This window comes from Pristiophorus japonicus, chromosome X, assembly GCF_044704955.1.
Source record: "Pristiophorus japonicus isolate sPriJap1 chromosome X, sPriJap1.hap1, whole genome shotgun sequence".
Lineage (NCBI taxonomy): Eukaryota > Metazoa > Chordata > Chondrichthyes > Pristiophoridae > Pristiophorus > Pristiophorus japonicus.
Genome location: NC_092010.1, coordinates 38480913 through 38500288, shown reverse-complemented (window position 1 = coordinate 38500288; position 19376 = coordinate 38480913). Strand labels below are relative to the sequence as shown.

Sequence of the window (19376 nt, the reverse complement as noted above, 5' to 3'; positions counted from 1 at the left end):
TGGATAACCTCACATTTATCCACATTATACTTCATCTGCCATGCATTTGCCCACTCACCTAACCTATCCAAGTCACTCTGCAGCCTAATAGCATCCTCCTCACAGCTCACACTGCCACCCAACTTAGTGTCATCCGCAAATTTGGAGATACTGCATTTAATCCCCTCGTCTAAATCATTAATGTACAATGTAAACAGCTGGGGCCCCAGCACAGAACCTTGCGGCACCCCACTAGTCACTGCCTGCCATTCTGAAAAGTACCCGTTTACTCCTACTCTTTGCTTCCTGTCTGACAACCAGTTCTCAATCCACGTCAGCACACTACCCCCAATCCCATGTGCTTTAACTTTGCACATTAATCTCTTGTGTGGGACCTTGTCGAAAGCCTTCTGAAAGTCCAAATATACCACATCAACTGGTTCTCCTTTGTCCACTTTACTGGAAACATCCTCAAAAAATTCCAGAAGATTTGTCAAGCATGATTTCCCTTTCACAAATCCATGCTGACTTCGACCTATCATGTCACCATTTTCCAGATGCACTGCTATGACATCCTTAATAATTGATTCCATCATTTTACCCACTACTGAGGTCAGGCTGACCGGTCTATAATTCCCTGTTTTCTCTCTCCCTCCTTTTTTAAAAAGTGGGGTTACATTGGCTACCCTCCACTCCATAGGAACTGATCCAGAGTCAATGGAATGTTGGAAAATGACTGTCAATGCATCCGCTATTTCCAAGGCCACCTCCTTAAGTACTCTGGGATGCAGTCCATCAGGCCCTGGGGATTTATCGGCCTTCAATGCCATCAATTTCCCCAACACAATTTCCCGACTAATAAAGATTTCCCTCAGTTCCTCCTCCTTACTAGACCCTCTGACCCCTTTTATATCCGGAAGGTTGTTTGTATCCTCCTTAGTGAATACCAAACCAAAGTACTTGTTCAATTGGTCTGCCATTTCTTTGTTCCCCGTTATGACTTCCCCTGATTCTGACTGCAGGGGACCTACGTTTGTCTTTACTAACCTTTTTCTCTTTACATACCTATAGAAACTTTTGCAATCCGCCTTAATGTTCCCTGCAAGCTTCTTCTCGTACTCCATTTTCCCTGCCCTAATCAAATCCCTTGTCCTCCTCTGCTGAGTTCTAAATTTCTCCCAGTCCCCAGATTCGCTGCTATTTCTGGCCAATTTGTATGCCACTTCCTTGGCTTTAATACTATCCCTGATTTCCCTAGATAGCCACGGTTGAGCCACCTTCCCTTTTTTATATTTACGCCAGACAGGAATGTACAATTGTTGTAATTCATCCATGCGGTCTCTAAATGTCTGCCATTGCCCATCCACAGTCAACCCCTTAAGTATCATTCGCCAATCTATCCTAGCCAATTCACGCCTCATACCTTCAAAGTTACCCTTCTTTAAGTTCTGGACCATGGTCTCTGAATTAACTGTTTCATTCTCCATCCTAATGCAGAATTCCACCATATTATGGTCACTCTTCCCCAAGGGGCCTCGCACAACGAGATTGCTAATTAATCCTCTCTCATTACACAACACCCAGTCTAAGATGGCCTCCCCCCTAGTTGGTTCCTCATTGTAATGTCTCTTGTTCCCTCCTTATTTAGAACTAGCTCGGAAAGTGGCTCAAGTGCTTCTGCTGACCTCCAAGACTTCTTCAGCAAAATTTTCCAGGGTGCTGCGCCACATAGGGCGAACGGGAGCTTCTTTGGCACTCCACAGCCAGGGCACAGCAGTCAGCCCAAAGCGGAGTCCGCGCAGAGATCGGACACGAAGCAAAAGAGGAGGAAGAAGGTGCGACGGACATTCCCACGCTGAGCCTTAAAATCCAAAAACAAACCTCAGCAATCACTTCTGTCAGCTTAATGGTAGCCTGACTGAGAAGGTCAACCCTGATTCTAGAGTAGAACAAAGACAAATAAAAGTCCTCTTTTATTGAATTGAATGAATAGACTTAGACTGTACATTGTTTTTAACATTTTATTTTGGATGTACGATAGCAACTAAGGTGATCTTAAGAGGACTTTACTGTACTTTTTAAGTTGTTAGGCACAGACAAATTAATTTCTGGTTTCAACAGGTAGAATGGAACATGGTAGGTGACTTTTTTAAAATGCTTCATTATTTTCCCATGTTCATCTACCTCCTCAAATGTTGTGTGTTTATTGGCTCTTCCTTTCCCTGAGGTCACATGTCTTCCTGACCATTTTAATGGGGAAAAGTTTGCATTGCAAAAGGAACAGTGTAAAACAATGTGCTTGGATAATGGCCTAATTTCCACCATAAGACAGGTATTTCATATTTTCTTTAAAGAAAGCACTTTAAAACAAAAGAAACCAGAAAGTAATTTGAGTTAACTGTGTAAAATTGGGCACATTTATTGTGATTTGGGAGATCGGATACAATTTCTTTTTGTAACTTAAAAAAAAATTAAAAATTTACTGGTAAATTTCTGTGCAGCAGAAATCAAACACAGATCTTCTAACCAGAAAATATGAATCTTTGATTAATAATTTTACCATAAAAGAAAAATTGAGTTGTGCTCCTTTTAGTCCTTTGCTGTCTCTCAATGTTTGTAGGCTTTCCGAATGTCTGTCATACACCACCACCCCCTCTCCCCTGGTTTCTCTACCTTCCTCCCGCTGTCCCTCTTACCCCCCCCTCCCTCCCTCTTACCCCCCTCCCCCACCCCTCCCTCTTACACCCCCACCCCTCTTACACCCCCGTCCTTCCCACTATACTGTCCTGTGTCCCTCTACCCCCCCCCTCCTCCTCCTCCCCCTCCCCCTCCCCCCTCCTCCTCCTCCCCCTCCCCCCTCCTCCTCCTCCCCCTCCCCCCTCCTGTACTCAATTGGCTTTAACATAACTCTTCAATGAAGATGACTGTCTTACACAGTAATGGCAAACATAATCATCAGTAGCAAGAGTAATATGTTATATGGATGTCTGCAGAGATCTTAATATGATTGAACACCATGAGTATGAAGTGCCTTGCAACCCAAATTAGGTACTCCGGGTTAACACTGGATTTAACTCAGTCCAGGAATATGAAGTATCCTTTGCGTCATCTGTGTTCATAGCTTCATGGGGTGGGAATGGAAAGAGGATATTTATTGATAGAAATTTGATTCAACACTGCATACCTTTTTTGTTTCTTGTAGATTTAACAACCTTTCTCTGGGAATTGAGCCAAAAATTGTCCAGTTAACAGTAATAGAGTTAAAGGCTTAATATATTGTGTATACTTGTGTGTAAGGTGCCCAACTATAAAGTGACTCCCTACTTTTTAGCCAAAAAATATTGGGGGGGGGGGGGTAGATTCTATGACCCATGTATAACATGGCCACCAGTCCCCAGACAGTAGGAAATTTTATTTAAATACATGTTTACTGTTCCATGTCCTCCTGGTTCTATGCACAGACAGGGACAGGACTGGAATCTAGCAAGAGTGTACTGAATAGTCCAGGAGAGCAGTGTGTGCTCCAGAGAGAACTACAGTGCTGTTCTCCACCATAACTTGCATATAGTATGACCCTGCCCTCACCGTTTTCAACCCCGAACAACGATCTAAATGTCCTAGTTTTCTATGCAGGAATGTACAGTATGCCTGAGATGCTAGATTTGTGATCATTGAACAATCTGGAGAACTAGGACAATTGCTGCATTGTAGTCAGTTGATTGTATGTCTGAAAATGCCAGGTTTCAAAAGATGGTCTCGAGCGAGTGCCTCAACCACTGTGTTCAAAAATTACTAGAAAACCTGTTAACATACAATGGTAAATTTGGGGAGTTGTGCTTAAAGGAAGCGCAAGTTGATTGAATTGTCACGGTCACAGTCAGATGTCATTTGTAACTTTGACCGGAGCAGTCTCAGTACTGTGGGCAAGGCAGAAGCCAGGATGGAGGAAATAGAATGAGAGGTGGGAGTGCAGCTGCAAGGCAGCATTGTGAGGAATTTGGAAAGGAAGGAAAGGTTTGAGATACGGTGGTGGTTGAAAGAAGAGTTTAGGGTATTAAAGGAGATTGGGGTCGTTGTTGAATGGGAGAGGCGTAATGATGCCGGCAAGCATGGGGTGGGAGGAGATTGAGAGAGCAGGCAGTGGACTTTTAGCCAAGAAACTGAGGGGGAAATGGGATAGAAGATACAAAAGAACAGCAAAGTTGATTCGGTGGGGTGGAGGTTAGATGGGACATCAGGAATAGCTGTATTGTAATATTGACACTAAACTACTAAATTAAATGCTTTAACTTTTTTTTTTAAACCTGTCCAAACTTTACCCTTAAGCTTAAAATCTTTTACTCTGTTTTCTCCTCTCGCCTCCCTCTTTCCGCAGTCCATTTTGGAGTTGGGAGCACTTTATTCATTTGGCTGGAAACAGGTTACGTTAAAAGTCCAGACTGCGTGGGTGAAAATTCCACATCCACCTTCGAAGTGCTTACTGATGACAAGTAAATTCGGCAGCCCTCACAATTTGATGGGGTCTGTACAAGTAAACCTGGCATTACAAGAATTTAAATTGTGCATATGTGCTAATTGCACTTTTCACTGCAGTGATAGAATCCAAAAAAACTATTATAGTGGGAAAGTGGAAGAGTTTCATGTCTCAAGTCCAGGTCCGTTTTATGAACCTCATGAAAGGTCATCGACCTGAAACTTGAACTCTGTTGCTCTCTCGCCACAGCTGCTGCCTAGCTAGCCTGCCGAGTGTTTCCAGCCTTTTCTGCTTTTATTTCATTTACCATTTTATGAAATTACCCCTTTTGTTTATAACACTGAAATTCTTGACAATAGCTTGCCCCGTTTAGATGAGCTAAGATATTTAAGGTTGAACGAGTAATTTAAAAAATTTGTTGGCTTTTATGACCAAATTGTTTAATGTAAAAGTTTGTAATCCGTTATCAAAGTTCTGCTGACCATTACTGTGAGCATTGTTAAAGTTACAGATTTTGAGGTGACAATCAGCAAGTTTAAAGCTGTATTATTTGATGGGTTCACTCATTAGACCTCCATTCATTTCATTTGATTTGAAAAGGCTTGTAGTTCCCAACACAATCTCTTGTTAGCCAGAACCTTTTCAGAAGTGAAAATAAAATGCAGATCGCATTACCAAAGTGTATTTTTTTTTAAAAGGAGGATTATTGTATCTTTAGATCTTAATCGTGCCAGAACTTCTATTGCTTTATATAAATGCAAGTTCTTTGTTAAATGTAGTGTGTTTCACAACCTCCCAACGTACCAAAGCGCTTTACAGCCAGTGGAAGTACTTTTGTAATCTCGGAAACGTAGCAGCCAATTTGCATGCAACAAGATCCCACAAATAGCAATGAGATAAATGACCAGATCATCTGTTTTAGGTGTTGTTTGAGGGATAAATATTGACCGGGCCATCAGGGAAAAACTCTCCTGCTCTTAGAAATAGTGCCCTGGACTCTTTTTACATCCACCTGAAAAACCAACGACTAGGCAGCCAGGTATTAATTTTGAGTCATGCAGAAGAGAAGAGACACAAAGAAATGTTGAAGACATGTCTGGTGCAGTGACCTGTCATTTCCTGTGGTGGAAGTGCTAATGCAGGCAAATGCCTACCTTCTCATGAGGATTGCTGTTTGACTGCATGCATTGAAGATGGTGTGCTTGGCGAGGCGTGGGATGGTATGATTAATGAAATCCCTTTTCCCGTGTTTGTACCCATCACTGTTCATTAAGCCCAGTTGGATGAATGCAAAGTGAAGAAGGATCCCAATTGAAATATGCTTTTAGTTGCTGTTGGATCTGCTAATTATTTGCAGCATTTTGATTTTCGAGTGTACTTTGCCTCCACCACCTGTTTTCAGTGTGACCTTGCATGAGATTTCAAGTTTTACAGACTTTTTGTGCTGTGAATGTGCACACATTGGGGGCCAAAATTGGTCGACATTCCACCCGTGTACCACCCAAAATTTATCAAAAAACACCTACATACCACGGCCCCATACCGCCCAAAATTACAAAATCCGTGACTTACCACTGAAGCTGCCGACTGTCCTGGAAAAGGTGGTTTTAAGTTGATCTTCAGTGGGTGGTATGTAGACACAGCTGACGGGTCATCTTTTACTTTAACTTTAATAAAAATTTTGTCTCCGTCACCTCCCAGTCTTTCCCACACCCCAGTCTCTCTCTCTCAACCCTCCCCCGGGCAGCGATTTAGAAACATAGAATAGAAATTTACAGCGCAGAAGGAGGCCATTTTGGCCCATCGTGTCCGCGCCAGCCGAGAAAGAGCCACACGGCCCTCGGTCAGCAGCCCTGAAGGTTACACATAAACCTGTGAACAATGGTAGAAAGGTAAAAGCAACCAGTCCGCCTCACACAACTGTGACACCCCTTACACTAAAACATTCTACACTCCACCCCAACCGGAGCCATGTGATCTCCTGGGAGAGGCAAGAAACAAATTAAAAATCCAGGCCAATTGGGGGAAAAAAATCTGGGAAAATTCCTCTCTGACCCATCCAGCCAATCAAAACTAGTCCAGGAGAGATCACCCTGGCCGTATTCAATTCCTGCAGTACTTACCATTATATCTGTGCCAGCCAACAAGAGGTTATCCAGTCTAATTCCAATTACCAGCTCTAGGTCTGTAACCCTGCAGATTACGGCACTTTAAGTGCCCATCCAAGCACCTTTTAAATGTGGTGAGGGTTTCTGCATCCACCACTCTTCCAGGCAGTGAATTCCAGACCCCCACAACCCTCTGTGTGAAGAAGCCCCACACCACCCTCCTCAAATCCCCTCTAAACCTCCCACCAACCACCTTAAAACTATGCCCCCTCATAATAGACCCCTCCAATGGAAATTAGGCCCTTCCTATCCACCATATCCAGGTCCCTCAATATTTTGTACACCTCAATGAGGTCTCCTCTCAACCTCCTCTGTTCCAATGAGAACAAACCCAGCCTATCCAATCTGTCCTCATAACTAAGATTCTCCATTCCAGGCAGCCTAGTAAATCTTCTCTGCACCCTCTCTAGTGCAATCACGTCCTTTCTATAATACGGCAACCAGAACTGCACGCAGTACTCCAGCTGTGGTCTAACCAGAGTATTATACAATTTAAGCATAACCTCCCTGCTCTTGTATTCTATGCCTCGACCAATAAAGGCAAGCATTCCGTATGCCGCCTTATCCACCTGGCCACCTACTTTCAGGGATCTGTGGATAAGCACTCCCTTTGTTCATCTACACTATTAAGTGGTTTACCGCTTAATGTGTATACCCTTTCCTTATTAGCCCTTTCAAAGTGCATTACCTCACACTTCTCTGAATTAAATTCCATTTGCCACTGCTCTGCCCACCTGATTGGTAGCCTCCTGTAGCCCATGACTTTCCTCTTTGTTATGAACCACTTATTTTAAGTGTCATCTGCAAACTTCTTTATCATACTCCCTATATTCAAACCTAAATCATTGATATATACCACTAAAAGCAAATGACTCAGTACTGAGCCCTGCGGAACCCCACTGGAAACATCCTTCAAGTCAAAATAACCAACCATTGCTTCCAACCTCGAAGCCAATTTTGGATCCAACTTGTCACTTTGCCCTGGATCCCATGGGCTTTAACCTTCGTGATCAGTCTACCATGTGGGACCTTATCAAAAGCTTTGCTAAAGTCCATATACACTACATCGTATGCACTAATCAACCCTCTTGGTTCAACCCCCCCCCCCCCCCCCCCCCCCCAATGTCATGAGTAGGGGAGAGAGTAGAGAAACATTGATGCATTGTACATCTGACCTTTCAAAGGATTATCTGGTGAATGGGAGATAGACAAATAATGGACACACAATTAAAAATACCAACTATCGTGGCATCAGACACCAACATGCTGTCCTCCACGCATTGAAAGCACATTCACTATTAAAATAAGTAATAATTTGGAGAACTACATTAAGAGCAATGCATTTAAGGTTAAACTCATACCTGTGAATCAGGAACTCCAAACAAACAGTCTCTGGCCTCTCGCTGCCTCTCGGGGGTCGGAGCTTCACAGCAGCATGCATGTGTGCACAACTCGGGAGTCAAAGATTCCCGAGTCAAAAGGCCTCGCCACCGCACATTGCACTCCGCTCGGCTTACCGCCGAGAAAAAATGAAAATCCTGCACTTTGCCCCAGCAATGCCGGGCGGTAAAAAAACGACTCTGTTCGACCAATTTTGGCCCCCGGGACTTTGTTTCAGACTAGCCCTAGTCATTTCACTTACCACACACACAGGAGACTTTCACTGGGTCAGGCTGTATTCAAGCCCATGGCCCAGAGATGTAAGGACAATGTTCGAACACCACATGAAGTTCCTCAGCTCATTTATTTTAATGCAATTGCCAATTTTTGCACAGCAACATTCCACAAGCAGCACTCTCCAGTCAATCTGTGTTTGGTGGTGGTTGAATGAGGAATGGTGACCACTGGAACTTCCTGCTGTGGGATTACATCCACCAGAGCAGGTGGATAGGACTACAGTTCAATATCTCATTTGAAGCACAGCACATCCAACAGTGCAGCACTCCCTCAGTACTGCCCCTCCGACAGTGCAGCACTCCCTCAGTACTGCCCCTCCGACAGTGCAGCACTCCCTCAGTACTGCACTGGAGTGCTAGCCTAGATCACATGCTTAAGTCCAGGCGTGGGTCTTGAACACAGGATCTACCAATGCAGAAGACTAACTGAGTCACGCTGCTGCAAGCTAAGGGTTAAAAGCACACTAATAATACATATGTTTTCGGGACTCTGTTGAGACTGCTAACCTCAGTGTTAAAACTAATTAACTCCCTTTAAACAGAGCTAGACGAGAATCTGATTAATCCAGGATTAGTGGCTTATAAGGTTCAATATAGCCATTGGTGCACAATATGCTTATCATTGGGCTTTAGCATGGTCACCTGTGAAATGTGGTTAATCAAACTCAGTACTGTAGGTTGTGGTGCTTGAGATGCTGAAGTTTCACAATTTTAACTGCCTGCAGTGTTAAGTCACACACTTTATGGCAAGGACCACAATGCCAGGCTCAAGGGCCACTCATGCCACTCCACAGCATGCTGTGACTCTGACTATTTTAATACAGCCCTTTTGTATGCTGTATCAAAGTTCGGATAGCCCGACCTCATGACCGTTTGTGGAATGGGAGAAAAAGGAACGGGACCGACTCCCAGCTCAGCCTGTATTGCCGTAGTTGAGTAGCCCGCGTGAGGTCAGGGGCGCCGATCGATCAAGCAGCAGCTCTGCCATGGTTATGGGAAGAAAGGCTTCCTGTGCCGTAGGAGGTGCGAGGAAGAGATGAAATCAGTTGGGTGGGGTCTGAGCGGGGCGGTGGACAGGAGCAGACTTGCTGGGCTGCATGCCTGTTGTCACATTCTTCTACGTTCTTATACACACAAACACTCCTCCACACCCTTACTGATGTAAACCTCTTTTATATATGTGTACAATTAATGCAAAGGAGAAAAAAACGTATAAAATTATACGCAAGCAGCTTATACACAAGAACACAACTCACACACAAGGTTGTGCAGGTAAGAAAACAGTTGCTGTTTTGAGAGGTAGTGCCAGCAGTTTCTTCATCGTTCATTGTCTCAGCACATTGTGCCCAATGCTGGCCCCCTTCCGAGGCTGTTTCGAACCAGTGGCAGCATCACCTTGCAGTATTCGCCCAGCCTCCACCCACCCAGTCAATACTTGTTGATACCAAAGAGTCGGACACCATGCAGTTGCGGGAGTTTGGGAATGAGGGCGGTGAGCAAAGACGTGGTGTTCACCAGGAAATGAATGACGTTATATTTAGTGTAGAAACTTGCTAATATGTACCTGAAAGGAAAACATACTTTTAAGAATTGTTTGTCACTCAATAAATGTGAATTCATAGAACCATCGTGCCTGTACCAGTTCTTTGAAAGCAGCTCAATTAGTCCCACTCCCCCGCTCTTAGCCCTGCAAATCTGTCCTATTCAAGGATATACCCAATTCCCGGTTTGAAAGTCACGATTGAATCTGCTCCCACGCCCTTTCAGGCAGCGCGTTCCCGATCACAACAACTCGCTGCGTAAAGAAATGTTTCCTCATGTCACACCTGGTTCTTTTGCCAATCACAAATCTCTGTGTTCCCTCCGGTTACCGAGCCTCCTGCTAAAGGAAACAGTTTCTCTTTATTTACTCCATCAAAACCCCTCATCATTTGAACGCCTGTATTAAATCTCCCCTTAACCTTCTCTGCTTGAAGGAGAACAACCCCAGCTTCTCCAGTCTCTCCACGTAACTGACGTCCCTCATCCCCCTGGGATCATTCCAATAAATCTCTGTACCCTCTTCAAGGCCTTGGCTTATTTCTCAGTAATTAACTAGATGCTAATTTGTAAGTTTCCCCTCCACCGCTTGCAGGAGCCACCTTGTGCACAGGTATGATTCCACAGGTACTGATTACTTTTCAGCATCCAAGTGAAAATACTTTAGGTGTGAGTGTGTTGACAGGCTATTCGATTGTGAAAGATACACACATGCAAGGCCTCACTGATCAGCAACAGGAACCCTGGCAGAATTCCCAATCCTAGGGATACTGTATCAATTATAGAACCACACTGCAGGAGATCGTCACCTGACAAATCTGCAGAGATGATATTTAAAAAGAAAGGCTTGCATTTATATAGCACCATTCACAACCTCACAACATCCCAAAGCACTTTACTGTGATTGAAAGGCTGCATTAGAGGGAGCAGCGTTCAGCGGCCCGGCCCGGCCCGGAAATCAGCGCGGTCTCAGCCTTCAAGATCATCAGCAGGCCGGGGCCATTGGAAGGAGCAGCGTGTTGTGGTATACCACTGCAGGGAGCAGCATGTGCTGCTGCAGGAGGGCGACGGCTGTGAAGCCAGGTCGCTGATTGCAGAGCGGGCAGACTCAGCAGGAGGGGGCGAAGGAGCAGCAAGTGTTTGTAGAGGAAAGTGACCGGGGCCCAGGAGAGGCGTGAATCTGGGGCCGAGAAGAGGCGAGGGCCCAGGGGCAGCACGGGCCCAGCCCACACTGAGATATGTGCGCACTAGGTCCGTGCAGCAGAGCGGGTCTCCAGTTAGTCCTGGTTAACCCTTGCCACTGGACCAAGACCTCGCTCTGTCAAGCCCGTGTGATGGCTGGTGTGCAATGGTCACTTTAAAAAAATACACACACAGGCATCTTTCCACCCTTCAGGATGTAGTTCGGGATCTGGAATATTAGGTCCATCATTGAAACACCTGTGAACTCATCCTTTTTGGCGTGGAAGCAAGTCATCCTCGCTTCGAAGGACTGCCTTTGATGATGACAATCAATGAAGTACTTTTGGACTGTAGTCACTGTTGTAATGTGGGAAACACAGCAGCCAATTTGCGCACAGCAAGCTCCCACAAACAGCAATGTAATAATGACCAGATAATCTGTTTTAGTGATGTTGATTGAGGGATAAATATTGGCCCCAGGACACCAGGGAGAACTCCCCTGCTCTTCTTCAAAATAGTGCCATGGGATCTTTTACATCCACCTGAGAGAGCAGACGGGGCCTCGGTTTAACGTCTCATCCGAAAGACGGCACCTCCGACAGTGCGGCACTCCCTCAGTACTGCCCCTCCGACAGTGCGGCACTCCCTCAGTACTGCCCCTCTGACAGTGCGGCGCTCCCTCACACTGCCCCTCCGCCAGTGCGGCGCTTCCTCAGCACTGCACCGGCGTGTCAGCCTGGATTATGTGCTCAAGCCTCTGGAGTGGAGCTCAAACCTCCTGATTCAATGGTGAGAGTGCTACCCCAAGCCACAGCTGACAACTATAACATGGAGCCCACTGGCTGGACCCTTCCTCTCCCCCGCAATAAAGCTCCAGATTTTGTCTTATTTCTAACAATTAATGAGGTTGCACCAAAAACAGAACAAGGACTTACAGAATTATTGGAGTGATGGTGAGAAACTTGCGTGAAGACGTAAACTGGATCCCGTAATCCATTTGCTCCCAGTGTGTGAGTAATCGTGCCTTGCCCTGGTCTGGAGTCTCAAATGGTGTTCCTTTAACCGTATGCAGAAACCAATACATTGCCTACAAACAGAGACTTGTTACATCACTTGGTGCTGACCGAGGTCTTTGCCATTTTGTGTGTCGGGTGGAGGAGACGTCAGCTATTACGGAAATACCTCGGAATAACCCAGGTGGTTACCAATGGTATCCAGCACTGCTGGGGCCTGTAAGTCAGTCTCCATCTTTTCAATGCTGCTCTTGCTGAAGGATTTAAACAGTCGATCTCGATGTGAAAACCTCATGGTTTAAAAACCTAGGCTTTAGGCTTTGAAATCCTGTCAGTAACATACACTGACATTCCTCTGCTAGTGTAGTGAAGATTTTAACCAGTTTAAAACAGTTGACACCTGCGTACATCATTCCTCCCCCCCCGCCGCATTATGTTGGTCTACTGACATCAACAGGAATGTCGAGGCTTTTAGTTTTTATTTAACACTAACTGGTGAGATTGTATTGATCCTCATAAGTTATGTAGGTGACCAATGTGTTATTAAAGACACATTCATTCTTGCCAACCTGTGCCTTGGTTCAATGGGCCAGTACGTGAAGCATGAAGTCCATCAAGTCAACAGAAACTCGGTCTGTGTCGTTTTCTACAAAGCTTGGATTGGTGATGTCTAAAACCACCCCCCACCCAGCCAAAATTAAAAGAAATATTTCTAAAAGCACCAGTGCCATGATGGTCACTGATCTGGAACAATGCCTCACAGCAGGAAGCTACAGGTTTGATCTGCTCCATTCCCAATCTGAGCTGCACTGAATGGGGACACACCGGAGTGCCATTCGCACTGTCTCCCAGGGGTGGAGGAGGGAAGAATCAAGAACAGGATAGTCACCCCTCCAAGGGGCATTAACAGAGTTCAGGGAGCAGGGCAGTCCACACAGACTGCAGCGGTTCAAGGCAGCGGCTCACCACCACCTTCAGGGTAATTAGGGATGGGCAGTAAATGCCAGCCTTACCAGTGACACCCACATCCTGAGAATGATTTTTTTAAAATTCAGCCAAATAAGTGCAAGTCCAAACAGGGAGAACTTATTCTGGAAATAAAATTATACCGACTTAAAGTCTTGGACAACAGGGATCTGTTTAGTTAAGTTTAGAAATTCATAGTTTGTAGTGAAATCTTCATCATCTCGTGCCCCTCGGACTCCCAGAATACACAGTAAGCAGAGTATTTCACATCCTGTCAAATATAATTCAACACTGGGAGTCTCTCTGCCTCATGGTGCCCGCTCCCAGAAATCCAAGGATCCCGGATCCAGTTGGAAGAGGATGGGATTGGACTCAGTTGTGCTGCCACAATCGAATAGCCCGCTGACACTAACTGCTCATGAAGAACGGCCACTGGCAGAAGATGGACATTGTATCCCAGCGAGAGTCAGTGCATTCAAGAGGGCGAGTGCGGAAAATGGACAAATCTCACAATGAAACCGGACAGCAACGATAGGAACCCACATGTTCAAATGTGGTTGCAACAACCAAGTACAGCAGCAAAATAGCACAGATGTAAATATGAAGTGTACGACATGGAACAGTACTTCACAGTCCCAGAGTCAGCCCCACCAGTCAGCAGCCAAAGGTGGGCAGAGGAAACGTTACAGGGACACCCTCAAAACCTCCCTGATAAAGTGCAACATCCCCACCGACACCTGGGAGTTCCTGGCCAAAGACCGCCATAAGTGGAGGAAGTGCATCCGGGAGGGCGTTGAGCACCTCGAGTCTCGTTGCCGAGAGCATGCAGAAATCAAGCGCAGGCAGCGGAAGGAGCGTGTGGCAAACCTGTCCCACCCACCCCTTCCCTCAACCACTGTCTGTCCCACCTGTGACAGGGACTGTGGTTCTCGTATTGGACTGTACAGCCACCAAAGAACTCACTTCAGGAGTGGAAGCAAGTGTTCCTCGATTCTGAGGGGCTGCCTATGATGATGATGATGAGGGGTACGGGCAGTTCAAATGCACCCCCCCCCCCCACCGAGTCATGGAGGGGAAAGATCAGCCAGGGTCCCTACACCACCAGCACACCCAAATGGCCATCCTTCATGTGCAAACATAGGCCATGCCGGGAGGGAAATCAAAGGCGAGCTTGATCCTATGGTCAGCAACATTCACACACATACATTCCACCAGGAATGACTGAATAGTGATCAGGAAGGGCAGCCCTGGCCATTCCCCCCCAACCATAATCCTGGGGAATGTGGCCAATTGTGGTACCACCACCCCTGGCTGAATACGGGAATACAGCAAACTTGCCACCGCTGCCTCATTCGATTATACCGTTATGTTAATCTTTACTCCTTCAAAGGCACCACTTCCCGCCCACTCTCCCGGACTCACCGAGTTGTGAATGACGTGAGTGAGGGTCCACACCACCGGAATGCTGAAGAACGGGATGCTCAGGAGGACGATGTGGAGAATTCCGACTAAAATGAGGTAGGCCAGCCAGATTCCCCGGCTATTCATTATCCGGGTGTTTGGATTAACCTCACTGTGGGCCACGCCAACATTCATCCTGTCTCCTACTTTAAAGAAGGGCAAAGTTCAAAACCAAAAGAAAGGTTCTCATTGGCTGTGTTCCACTTGCAACTGCTGGGATCTGTCTGCACAAGCGGCTAAACTGAACCGATACACTTCACCCCAAATCACAAAGAGCAAAAGTTATGCGTGTTTTTCAATTATTGCGCACAGGATAAGTGATGATATTACTCAGATCCATTCCCCACAAAGCCAGTATTTTCACTAACTCTAGGACTTTTTGATGCAAAGTTGCCGTACTTGAAAAGCAAACAGAACCAAAGACCTTGCAGTTATCCAGCCAGGCAATTTGCGCACAGAAAGATTCCGAACGACCAGATAATCTGTTGATTTTAGTGTTGATTGAGGGATAAATATTCGCCCCAGGACACCGGGGAGAATTCCCCTGCTCTTCTTTCAATAGTGCCATGGAATCTTGTATGTCCACCTAAGAGAGCAGAAGGGGCCTCGGTTTATCTGAAAGATGGCACCTCCGACAGTGCGGCTCTCCCTCAGTACCACCCCGACAGTGCGGCGCTCCCTCAGTACTGCCCCTCCGACAGTGCACCGCTCCCTCAGTACTGCCCCTCCGACAGTGCGGCGCTCCCTCAGTACTGCCCCTCCGACAGTGCACCGCTCCCTCAGTACTGCCCCACCGACAGTGCGGCTCTCCCTCAGTACTGCCCCTCCGACAGTGCACCGCTCCCTCAGTACCGCCCCTCCAAAAGTGCAGCAATCCCTCAGTACTGCCCCTCCGACAGTGCGGCGCTCCTTCAGCACAGCACTGGGAGTGTCAGCCTAGATTTTGCACTCAAGTTTGTAGAGTGGGACTTGAACCCACAACCTTCTGACTCAGAGTGTGCTGCCCACTGAGCCATGGCTGACACATGTGACACAGAATCCCTGGAAACTCACAGACTATGGTGCTGAAACAAATCACTTGCCCCAATTATAGCAGACGAGAATATTGGATTGTCTGGACCTTGGAGCTGCAGGAAATGCCGATATATTTGCCAGAATTTGACTGTATCTGGATTCATTTTGCTCTCTATGGCAGAGTTTGAGACTGGAGTCGGAATCTGAAGCAGTAATCTTCAGTTTGCCTGCTTACATAAGAACATAAGAAATAGGAGCAGGAGTCGGCCACACGGCAACCTCGAGCCTGCTCCCAATCATGGCTGATCCGATCATGGACTCAGCTCCACTACCCCGCCCACTCCCCATAACCCCTTATTCCCTTAAGGTTTAAGAAACTATCTATTTCTGTCTTAAATTTATTCAATGTCCCAGCCTCCACAGCTCTCTGAGGCAGCAAATTCCACAGATTTACAACCCTCTGAGAGAAGAAATTCCTCCTCATCTCAATTTTAAATGGGCGGCCTCTTATTCTAAGATCATGCCCTCTAGTTCTAGTCTCTCCTATCAGTGGCAACATCCTCTCTGCATCCACCTTGTCAAGCCCCACCTTGTCAAGCCCCCTCATAATCTTATACATTTCGATAAGATCACCTCTCATTCTTCTGAATTCCAATGAGTACAGGCCCAACCTACTCAACCTTTCCTCATAAGTCAACCTCCTCATCCCCGGAATCAACTGAGTGAACCTTCTCTGAACAGCCTCCAAAGCAAGTATATCCTTTCTTAAATACGGAGACCAAAACTGTACGCAGTATTCCAGGTGTGGCCTCACCAATACCCTGTATAACTGTAGCAAGACTTCCCTGCTTTTATACTCCATCCCCTTTGCAATAAAGGCCAAGATACCATTTGCCTTCCTGATCACTTGCTGTACCTGCATACTATCCTTTTGTGTTTCATGCACAAGTACCCCCAGGTCCCGCTGTACTGCGGCACTTTGCAATCTACAGTTTACAATTAAATATTCCACATCAGAAACAATTCCGCTGGCATTTCAAAAAAAGACAATGGGTTCTACACAGGACATTCTTAAAGATTCAGAATCGTTGTCACTGGGCAGTCATTGACAGCACCTTCCCTGGTTAGAAAGGCCATCAATGAACCTGGACAGAACAGGGTCTGTAAGGGAGGCTTGCATTGTTCACTGCTTTCTCTCAGTGAGACTGTCATTGGATTCAAGGTCTTAGCGCATTTACGATAAGTTTAAATGGAAAGGTCACAGTTCACGTTGTGTAATGTTTATTATTCTGAAGGCACAGCCCCTCTTCCCCACCTCCCCTCATCGTGGCTTGGTGGGAAGGGGAGGAACACAAGCTTCACGAGCACAGCCACGTGGTGAACTCCTGATCTCAGCCACGGTGAGGTGAGAAGATGCCAAATGTGTTGCACCCAGTGTGAAATGGGTCTGGGCAATCTCCGCCCAGCTCACAGTGGGCACAAGTAGACGATGCAAAATTGCCAGGTTTGGGGATGAAATTGCCCTCCTGGTGCTGTTTGCGCATTGTGCGCAGAGTGGGGCTGCCCCAGGGTTTTCCGCCGCCCTCTCATTTAAATGCAGGCAACATTTGCGACACACACACTGGAGCAGAAATGAGTTGGTGCAGTTTCTTAAGGTAGCATCTGTACTTCCTGTTGGTTCCTTGGGACATTTTACTACTAAAGGCACTATATAAATGCAAGTTGTTATTTTTTTTAAATCATCAAAAGGCAGTGCAGCACATCAGAGACCCCACAAGTAAGCCAAGGTAATATCATCGAATCAGCTGATTTGGGGAGTTTTTTTGGTGGGATTCAGGCCTCTGAACACTGGCATGTGGAGAAGTGATAAAATCAGCTGCACAGTAATACAATTGAAACTTTGTGGTGTGCACAAATGGAGAGACCAGCCAAACATATTTTAAGGGGCAAAAAAGCGGCTAACAAGCTTTTTTTCGTTTGTTTGCAAACACACGACACACTGAGGTAAATTGTATCCTCCTTGGAGGAGGGATAAGCTTTGGGGGTCGAGATGGCTCCAAGATGTCACCACCAGCCATGGAATTCAGGCCCTCTATGGCAGACTCACTGGTCTGATACCGGTGCCACGCAACTCTACAGTCATCTGGGACACTGTTGAAGACTGACTAGCCAGCCTGGAGAAACAGCTGTTGCTGGGAGCTAGAATTCTTTCCACCCAACTCCAGATAACCAACATCCTAATGGGTAAGGTAGACCTAGTTGGTCAAGCAGGAATACTCTGACTTAACAACGTGTGTGGTATTAGCTGGTTAAACTCTCCCTTGGCACAGTTGGCATTCCAAATTCTTGACTCTTGCCGACCTTCGCCTAAGTTTTCTGCACTTGGTCCTGTGTGGGGGGGGGGGGGGAAGGAGTTTTCTGGATCTAGTCCCTGTAGGAGGGGAGACTGTGCACTGTAGGTCAGGCAAAGACAGACTCTCCCTGGCAGCAGTTTGGTATGGAGACCCTTTCACTGTGACGATGGCGATGGGTCAGACCCTAACAGGCCAAAATAAAAGGTGTGTTAGAAGTATCAACAGTGTCACTTGTGCTTGACATTATGACAACAAAAAAATATATTTTCCATCAACTGAAAAAAAAATTGCCTTTTTTTTTAAATGGGAAGATAATCCCTTTAAAACATTGAGCAACAGGCGAGGTGCAGCCACGCCCAGTAAAATTCCTGCCAGGACTGAAACAAGTGGTTGGTGAGGACCAAGTAATTCCCCAAATGTTTGGCGATTTTGTTTCAAAGAATAAGACGAGGATGGAGCAGGGAGCGAGGTGAAATTGACCATGCTGAAACTGCTGGACTGATTTGGAGTTTCTTGCCGGAGCCAGGCTCAGAACCCCGTCCCTTCAAACAGCAAAGCCCCGTCACCATGTCACGTATCTGCTCAACTCAAAAGAAACGGATACAACACATTCAAAAGCATTTCTAAAAGTACCGACACCCAGAACAAGGCGCCACTCACCAGCTCCTTTAACTGCGACCAGGAAATGTGCCTCCGCTCAACCGAACCTCTCGTTGCAAACTCCGCCTCCAGCAGCCGCTGTTTGGCGGATCGGCCTGTGCTCGCCCTGTAATTGGTTGGCCGCCACGTCAATCACGGCCAGTTGCACGGAGGTTGATTAAAGTCAACGATTCAAGTGGCGGAGACAAGAGGCGACGGGAGGGGAGGCCGACTGAAAATACAGAGCTTCACCAACATCTGCTCTCCCGCTGACAGGGGGCGATTGGTAGTTTCTAGTTTTATGTTGGGTCCCAAAAGTGAACAAGTTTTGATTTTTTTAAGATTAGCACTTGGTTTCAGAATTTCTTGTGTGCCCATGGTACCAAGGTGTGGTGCCAACATGTGCTGGTGGTGCTGAATCTGAGCTCCGTCTTGCCTGGGACAATTGGCTCCTTTTACCTGTTCCACAGCTGGGCGTGGGCATGGCTGGGGTCAGAGGTCTGGTTTAGGACGAAAACTTGCATTACAGCAAATTATTTCAATTACTGTCCAGCCTCAACATTCAGCTGCTTCGGAGGAGAGAAGAGGAGAGGGGAGGGCATTTATTACAATCCCACAACGCCTCACATTTAAAACTCTCATCCTTATGTTTCAACCCCTCCATGACCTTCCTATTTCTAACCCACCAGCCCGACAACAGCCCCTCCACAATCTCTGCGTTCCTCCCAATTCTGGCCTCTTGTACATCCCCCATCCCATCGCTCCACCATGGGTGGCCGTGCCTTCAGCTGCCTGGGCCCCAAGCTCTGTGATTCCCTCCCTAAACCTCTCCGCCTCTCTCCCCCTTTAAGACACTCTTTAAAACCCACCCCATCCAAATTTTTGGTTGGCCCCTCCCAATGTCTCTTCGG

The 19376-nt window shown here is 46.5% G+C and overlaps 2 protein-coding genes across 8 annotated transcripts in view; one reads left to right on the top strand and one right to left on the bottom strand.

The window, feature by feature from the left end:
• The window catches only part of dnajc14 (DnaJ (Hsp40) homolog, subfamily C, member 14), a 29884-nt gene extending 24771 nt beyond the window's left edge, over positions 1-5113 (top strand). For all 5 annotated transcript variants that reach the window (XM_070869695.1, XM_070869696.1, XM_070869694.1 and 2 more), the window contains one exon: positions 1628-5113. In XM_070869695.1, coding sequence (XP_070725796.1) covers positions 1628-1838 — 211 coding nt within the window. In that variant the 3' untranslated portion in view covers positions 1839-5113. The remainder of the gene's footprint in view (positions 1-1627) is intronic.
• A 4357-nt stretch (positions 5114-9470) lies between these two features.
• ormdl2 (ORMDL sphingolipid biosynthesis regulator 2) overlaps positions 9471-19376 on the bottom strand; it is a 209000-nt gene continuing 199094 nt past the window's right edge. The window contains exons 1-4 of one of the 3 annotated variants that reach the window (XM_070869690.1): positions 18487-18648; positions 14420-14604; positions 11954-12105; positions 9471-9861 (exon numbers count right to left, since the gene is read on the bottom strand). In XM_070869690.1, the coding sequence (XP_070725791.1) occupies positions 9726-9861; positions 11954-12105; positions 14420-14593 (462 nt within the window). In that variant the 5' untranslated portion in view covers positions 14594-14604; positions 18487-18648 and the 3' untranslated portion in view covers positions 9471-9725. Of the gene's footprint in view, positions 9862-11953; positions 12106-14419; positions 14605-18486; positions 18649-19376 lie in introns of those variants that run through there. The other 2 variants (XM_070869691.1, XM_070869688.1) reach the window with 2 other exon arrangements.